Source organism: Nicotiana sylvestris, chromosome 5 (genome assembly GCF_000393655.2).
Source record: "Nicotiana sylvestris chromosome 5, ASM39365v2, whole genome shotgun sequence".
NCBI classification, from domain to species: domain Eukaryota; kingdom Viridiplantae; phylum Streptophyta; class Magnoliopsida; order Solanales; family Solanaceae; genus Nicotiana; species Nicotiana sylvestris.
In genome coordinates, this window is record NC_091061.1 from 106,583,190 (window position 1) to 106,591,391 (window position 8,202).

General features: G+C 43.7%; 2 protein-coding genes across 2 annotated transcripts; both read left to right on the forward strand.

Moving 5' to 3' along the window:
* Positions 1-3,354: 3,354 nt before the first annotated feature.
* Positions 3,355-5,296, forward strand: LOC104217069 (uncharacterized). Its single transcript, XM_009767225.2, has 4 exons — positions 3,355-3,370; positions 3,473-3,572; positions 3,885-3,963; positions 4,403-5,296. The coding sequence occupies exons 1-4, from the start codon at positions 3,355-3,357 to the stop codon at positions 5,294-5,296; spliced, it is 1,089 nt and encodes a 362-aa protein (XP_009765527.2).
* A 756-nt stretch (positions 5,297-6,052) lies between these two features.
* Positions 6,053-6,481, forward strand: LOC138869115 (secreted RxLR effector protein 78-like). Its single transcript, XM_070146706.1, has one exon. It carries the CDS (start codon positions 6,053-6,055, stop codon positions 6,479-6,481), a length of 429 nt encoding a protein of 142 aa, XP_070002807.1.
* Positions 6,482-8,202: the final 1,721 nt, after the last annotated feature.

Sequence of the window (8,202 nt, forward strand, 5' to 3'; positions counted from 1 at the left end):
AGTGTTTCTTCTCTCCTGTCTTGGCAATAAGCACTTGTTGACAAACTCAAACACCACCTTGTGCTGAGGCCTCATCTCACCTTTCTGCACAGCTCTGGCGTCATTCACATTCTCTGAATCACAGCACCTTTTGGTGATTTCAAGGGCAGTGGGGAGGGAGTCCAGGCATGGCCACCTTTGCCTAGTATAGTCATCAAACCCTTCAAAGGGTATGTCCAGCATCTCTCCCAGTTTCACAGAATCAAACTGCACTTGAACTCCTTTTACTTGGCTATTGACAACTCCATCCTTAACAACAGCATTTGCCATAAATTCAGTCAACTCATTTCTAGCTAGCCTACCTTCCATCTGAAGGACCATGTCCTTCCATCCCTGAGCAGCCAAAGAGTCTACCAATCTCATCATCCCTGGTTCCATAAGGTCCTTCAAAAATCTACCTTTTAAGATTTTTCTTCTGCCAAAAATGGCAAGCTTATCATGTTCCTTCTTAGATTCATCATCATCTTCTTCTTCTCCACTCCAATCATCATCATCAGAAACTTTGGTTTGTTTAGCTTTCACTGTAGATCTTGTCCTCTTGGCTAGTGTGGGTTCAGCAGCTACAGGCACAGAGGAGGACTTCTTGGAGGAAGTCGTGGGTTTCTTAGTCTTGGGTGTAGGAACCTCCACTATTGTACCCCTCTCTAGATGGACCAGTACCATCTCTTCTTCCTCAACAGCCTCTGAGGATTCTGTAACCTTTCCCTTTCCATTATCCTTCTTCCTTTTCTTGCTTTCTTCTAAATCCTTTTGTAGATCAGCTTCACTCTGTTTTACCCTACTTCTTATGGTTATACCCCTAGGCACTGAAGAGGCAGTAGGTGTTGGAGATGAGGCTTTTCTTTTCTTGGATGGCTTGGGAACATTTGGGGCTTTTGGTGTAGTAGCTTAGTGTTTCTTTGGGTCATAACTTGCCCCAACCTTTTTCAATAGGTCAGTCAAGGTTTCTTCAGTAGATGAAACATGTTCATCTCTTTATTTACTTAGATGAACCAACCCCTCAACTGCTTCCCCAGAACCACTTCCCCCTGACTTCATGCCACTCTCATCTAACCTATCTTGTGCAACCCCACATATAGCAAGAACTGTTCCCTTCCTTTTTTCCCTCTCTTCACCACATGCATCCTCTCTCTCTTTTTCTTTTTCAGACTTCTTTTTACCTCCACTCCTACTCATCTTAGGCAACTCAACATCTCTAATGGGTCCAACCAGAACAAACCTAGTTTCTAAGTTTTCAACCATAGAAGAACTTACCTCAAAAGGAGATTCTTGAGTCAGAAGACCCATGTCCATCTCCTTTAGTCGCGGATTGAAAGGATTTAGACTTAGAGCTAGAATCAGACTTTGGAGCTGGGATTTCTTTCACTTGTCTAGTTTTCAACCTTTCATTTAAAACCTTCCTCAAAGCCTCAAATGCTACAGGTTTTCGAGAAAGTATTTTCTGCCTTCGAAACCTAGGTTTTGGAGATACACTGGGTGGAGTATATGAGGATGAACTTGAGGGAGATGGTGGTGGATGAGTGGCAGGATGATCTTGTGGGTTAGACATGATTCTTCGTTTCTTGAGAGAATTTGGGAATTTTGGAGAAGAGCGCAATTAGAATTGAAGAGGAATTTTTGACGGTTTTAGAATTATGAAGAAGACTGGAGATATGGTGTGTATTTAAAGCGAATTAGACATTAAATAAGTAACGGCAACTTTTTCAGCGGTCAGAAGTCTAATCAAACTGAAATTCCAGAATTTTAATGATAGATTTGGCTTCCCTAGATATTAGGCAAAAATTACGGTTTAGAGTTCTAGATGGACGGAACTGGTTCAATGCTCAACGGATAGAATTTTCTAGGAATTTGACAAGTATAAGACTTCTGCTCATGATTGAATTATTAATCTTTCTAAATGTGCAGAGTATAGAAAACATACCTGAGCTTTCATATGAACCCATACTGATGAACCAAGTTCTTCATATAGAACTCTCTTGAACATGCTTCAAATGCCATAATAGAGAAAATATTGTAAGAGATCAGTAAGTCAAACATAAACATGTCACAGGAGTATACTAATTAAAGTATGAAACTGAGTAAGAATTAATCTAGATATTTACACAAGGTTAGAATTCCTAACCAACTTTTTTTAAATTTTTTGTGCATTCTGAGCTAGATCTATTAGGTGATCTTAATCATCCCTAATTCCAACCTATTCCTCTCAAAATTTTCTCTACTCAGTGCTTTAGTGAAGATGTCAGAAATTTGCTTATCAGTAGCACAGAATTCTATGGATATCAAACATTTCTCATAGTTGTCTCTTAGGAAATGGTGCCTAACATCTATGTGCTTAGTCCTCTTATGATGAACATGGTTCTTTGTCATACTTATAGCACTAGTGTTATCATAGAATATAGGAATGCAACCAACTTCAATGCCAAAGTCTACTAGTTGTTGTTTGATCCATAGCAATTGAGCACAACAAGAGACAGTAGCAACATACTCAGCTTCAGTAGTAGATAAGGCCACTGAATTTTGCTTTTTAGTAGCTCATGACACTAGACATGAACCAAGGAAGTGTGCCATACCTGAGGTGCTCTTCCTATCCACTAGGAAACCTACATAATCAGCATCAGCATATCCTACTAGATTGAAATTACTACCTTTGGGAAATCAACGACACAGATTAGTGGTGTCTTTCAAATATCTTAGTAACCTTTTGACAGCAGTGAAGTGAGACTCTTTTGGATTTGCCTGAAAATGAGCACAAAGCCCTACACTGAAAACAATGTTAGGTCTGCTGGCAGTAAGATACAAGAGTGAACCAATCATACCCCTATACAACTTTGATCAACTGATGAACCAGGTTCATCAATGTCTAATTTAGTGGCAGTTACAATGGGTGTGTCTATTTCTTTTGATTCTTCCATTTTAAACTTTTTGATAAGCTCTTTTGCATACTTCTGCAGATGGATCATGGTTCCATTAGGACTTTGTTTGATCTGCAAGCCTAAGAAGAAGTTAAGATCACCCATCATACTCATTTCAAACTCACTCCCCATTAATTTTGCAAAGTCTTTACTTAGCTTATCAGTGGTGGCCCCAAAGATTATGTCATCAACATATATTTGTACCACAAGGAGATACTTACCTTTTTCCCTTCAGAATAAGGTACTATCAATTTTACCTCTTTTGTAACCATGCTCCAGTAGGAATTTGGCAAAAGGTGCAACACGAGATGAGTTGCTTTTACAACTTGATGTACTTGTTTTCTACTAGTCCCCATCTTTTCCGTCTTTTCCGTCTACTATAAACCCTCCGGCGTGACCGCCAATGCCGGAAATCACAAGTAAGCTACCCTCTCTCCCTTTCCCCTCCCCATACCTTCCCTCTTCCCCATCCCTTCTCTCTCCTTCCCCCGTTTTCTATTTTTGCATCTTCCCTGCATCAGTCATCACCGAATTTTTCCGGCTGGTGACTGGTCTTTCTCCTCCTCTCTCTTTTCTTCTCTATTATTCCTCTAAGCCCTCCTCTCTTTCCATGCGGTTCAGGTCCCTAGCCCTTTTTTTGTCCAAACTTTAGTTCCCAAAGCACAAACCCAAGCAACTCGTCGGCGACCTCTGGCTGGAGAACACCCTCTTCTTTCACGTCTGTCCAGGTCGCCTGTACCCCCACCCCCTTCCCCTCCTTTGTGTTGGATACCTAGACTCATCGACCATCTCTGTTGCCTTCAACGATGGTTTTCCACATAGTTTAGTTGGATAACCTGGGCTGTCGTGGAACTATGCCTGTGCAACGGCGATAGGTTGACAATCTACCCCCCTCCCTTATTGTTTTTGTGGTGGTTGTGTGCGATTTTGCAGGGAACTAGCTGCGTCAAGACGAGCGCGAGGCGTACGAACAAGCAAGCGGAGCATTCTTGATTGGGAGGTGCAAAGGCTGGTGAGCTTTGGAAGGACGCACGCGGATTCCGTGACCTCGGGTGTGCACTAGGTCATATCTTCAGGTTCTTCCAATCGGGAGTTGGTACCTCCCGCTTTCCTGTTTATCTCTTTGTGATAGCTAAATTCTGCCTATCTTGTTAGCATTACTTTAAGCATATTATTAGTGCACTTGTAGTTTCTACTTGTTACCTTCTAGTTGGGCATTATTCTGTGCTAGTGCTTGTCCGTAGTCTATCGTGGTTGTGGTTTGGGATGGTAGAGTAAGGTCATGTCCTCAGAGGGTTTAGAGGGTGGGGAGGGGGGTGAGGAGGGGGTCAGAGGATACGACGGGAGGCAATGAGGGTAAGGGGAGAAAGGGAGCTTGTAGGTTGAGGATCAGGTCATGGAATATAGGCACGTTGACGGGTAAGTCTATTGAGCTGGCGAAAATTCTACAGAAAAGACGAGTAAATATAGCTTGTGTCCAGGAAACAAGGTGGGTGTCGAAGGCGAGGAATATGGACGGGTATAAGTTGTGGTACTGTGGAGTCGTGAGGGGTAAGAATGGAGTGGGTATCTTGGTGGATAGGGACCTTAGAGAGTCGGTGATTGATGTTAGGCGGGTGCATGACAGACTAATGTTTATTAAGTTGGTGATTGGTGAGTGCACCCTCAATGTCGTTAGCGCCTACGCGCCGCAAGTGGGCTTGGATGAGGAGGTTAAAAGGTGCTTCTGGGAGAGTTTAGACGAGGTTGTGCATAATATTCCACCCGCTGAGAGGTTATTTATAGGAGGGGATTTCAATGGCCACATTGGGTCGGTTGTTGGTGGCTATGGCGAGGTGCATAGTGGCTTCGTCTTTGGGGATAGGAACAGAGGAGGTTCCTCGCTGTTGGATTTCGCTAAGGCTTTTGAGCTGATGATTGCGAACTCGAGTTTTCCGAAGAGGGAGGAGCATCTAGTAACTTTCCGAAGTTTGATTGTGAAAACTCAGATTGATTACCTCCTCCTCAGAAGGTGTGATAGAGGGTTGTGTAAGGATTGCAAGGTTATCTCGGGTGAAACCCTCATGACCCAGCATAGGCTCTTGGTAATAGACATCGGTATTACGATAAGGAGGAAGAAGAGGTATGCTCATGGTCAACCGAGGATTAGGCGGGGAACCTTAACTAAGGATAAAGCCCAGGAGTTGGAGGGGAGGTTATTGGCTATGGGAGCATGGAGGAGTAGTGAGGACGCCAGTGCTACGTGGGCTACGACGGTGAACTACATTAGAGAGGCAGCAAGAGAGGTGCTAGGGATTTCGAAGGGTCACTCTGGTAGGCACCAGACCCGACTGGTGGTGGAATGACATAGTCCAAGGCAAAGTGAAGGTGAAGAAGGAAGCATATATGAAGTTGGTAGGGAGCACATGCGAGGAAGAGAGAAGAGGGAATAGAGAGAGGTACAAGGTAGCAAGAAAGGAGGCTAAGCTAGTGGTCACGGAGGCTAAGAATGCAGCATTTGGCCGACTGTATGAGGAATTGGGGGAAAAAGGCAGGGATAAGAAGTTGTTTCAATTGGCTAAAGCGAGGGAGAGGAAGGCTCGGGATCTGGATCAAGTGAGGTGCATCAAAGACGAGGACGGTAGAGTCTTGATGGGGGAGTCCCATATTAAACAGAGATGGTAGATGTACTTTTAGGGTCTTCTAAATGAGGAAGGGGACCGTGATATAGTTCTAGGGGATCTGGGGCATTCAGAGAGTCTCTGAGACATTGGGTATTGTAGGCGTATTAATTTTGAGGAGGTCGTGGGGGCTATGCGTAAGATGAGTCGGGGCAGAGCGACCAGCCAGATGAAATTCCGGTTGAGTTCTGAAAGTATGTGGGTAGAGTAGGCTTGGAGTGGTTGACTGGGCTATTTAATGTTTTTTTTAGGACAAAGAGGATGCCAGATGAGTGGAGGTGGAGTACAGTGGTTCCATTGTATAAGAACAAAGGTGATATTCAGTGTTGTAACAACTATAGGGGTATCAAGTTACTAAGTCATACCATAAAAGTTTGGGAGAGGGTGGTGGAGGTGAGGGTGAGGAAGATAGTATCTATATCTGACAACTAGTTCGGGTTCATGTCGGGTCTCTTGATCACAGAAGCTATCCATCTTATTAGGAGGTTGGTGGAACAGTACAGGGATAGGAAGAAAGATCTGCACATGGTGTTTATTGACTTGGAGAAAGCGTATGACAAGGTCCCTAGGGAGGTGCTATGGAGGTGTTTGGAGGTAAAAAGTGTGCCGATGGCTTATGTTAGAGCGATCAAGGACATGTATAATGGAGCTACGACTAGGGTAAGGACTGTGGGAGGCAACTCGGAGTATTTCCCGGTTGTTATGGGGTTACACGAAGGATTAGCACTTAGCCCGTTCTTATTTTCCTTAGTAATGGATGCACTAACACACCATATTCAAGGGGAAGTGCCATGGTATATGTTATTCACTGATGACATAGTACTAATTGATGAGACGCGGGACGGTGTTAATGAGAGGTTAGAGGTTTAGAGATAGGCTCTCGAGACTAAGTGTTTCAAATTGAGTAGGACTAAGACGGAGTACCTGGAGTGCAAGTTCAGCGCTGAATCGAGGAAAGTAGGCATGAATGTGAGGCTTGGATCACAGGTCATCCCAAGAGAGGTAGTTTCAAGTACCTTGGGTCGGTTATTCAAGGGGATGGAGATATTGACAAGGACGTCACTCACCGCATAGAAGTGGGGTGGACGAAATGGAGACTAGCATCTGGAGTCTTATGTGACAAGAAAGTGCCACCGATACTCAAAGGTAAGTTTTATAGGGCGGTGGTTAGAATGGCCATGTTGTATGGGGCATAGTGCTGGCCAGTTAAGAACTCTCATATCCAGAAGATGAAGGTAGCTGAGATGAGGATGTTGAGGTGGATGTGCGGGCACACTAAGATAGATAAGATTAGGAATGACGATATTAGGGAGAATGTGGGTGTGGCCTCTGTGGAAGACAAGATGTGGGAAGCGAGGCTCAGATGGTTCGGGCACGTGCGGAGAAGAAGCTTGGATGCTCCGGTGAGGAGGTGTGAGCTAATGGCTTTAATGGGTTCGAGAAGAGGTAGAGGACGGCCTAAGAAGTATTGGGGAGAGGTGATCAGGTAGGACCTAACACGATTGCATATTTTCGAGGACATGGCCCTTGATAAAAGGTTTGGAGGTCGAGCATTAGTGTTGTAGGATAGGGTGGTAGTCGAGCTTCTCCTCCTCCATTCCGGGGGGGAAGCAAGTTTGAGTGGGTTGGTCCTAGACAGACTTGTGGTTAATGTAGAGTTCACACTAACCTTACTATTTTCCATAGCTATAGACCTTAGTTGTGGGTTATGGTTATTGCATGTCATCTATTTTATGGTTTTTAGGATGTTGTCATTATTTCTATGGTTATGTTGACGTTACTGATGAATTGTCTTTCCTTGTTTTCTTGTTTTATTTTCATTTTCCTGAGCTGAGGGTCAATCGGAAACAACTTCTCTGCCCTATCGGGGTAGGGGTAAGGTCTGCGTACACACTATCCTCCCCAGACCCCACTTAGTGGGACTTTACCGGATCGTTGTTGTTGTTGTTGTTGTTGTTGCTCCAGTAGGAATTTGGACAGTCATTCATACCATACTCTTGGGGCCTACTTGAGTCCATAGAGAGCCTTGTCTAACTTGTACACATGCTCAGGACATTCTTTGCTCTCAAACCCTAGAGGTTGTTTTACAAACACTTCTTCTTTCAGGTAGCCATTTAAGAAGGCACTTTTGACATCCATCTGATGAAGAGTGAATTCCATGTGTGCTGCAAAGTCTAGGAGGAGTCTGATTGCCTCTAGTCTTGCAACTGGAGCAAAAGTCTCATCATAATCTATGCCTTCCTCTTGACTGTAACCTTAGACCACCAATCTTGCCTTATTTCTTGTAACTGTTCCATCTTCATCAAGTTTGTTTATGAAGACCCATTTTGTACCAATAACTGATCTGTCCTTGGGTCTTGGAACTATATCCCAAACTTGACTTCTCTCAAACTGATTGAGTTCATCTTGCATTGCATTCAACCAATCTGCATCCTGCAAAGCCTCAACAACATTTTTAGGTTCAATAAGAGATAAAAAGGCATCAAAAGAACATAGATTCTTTAATTGTGATCTAGTTTTGACTCCAGATGTTGGATCAATGATAATATTCTCAATAGGATGAGAACTTTGATACTTGTGAGGTTTTACAA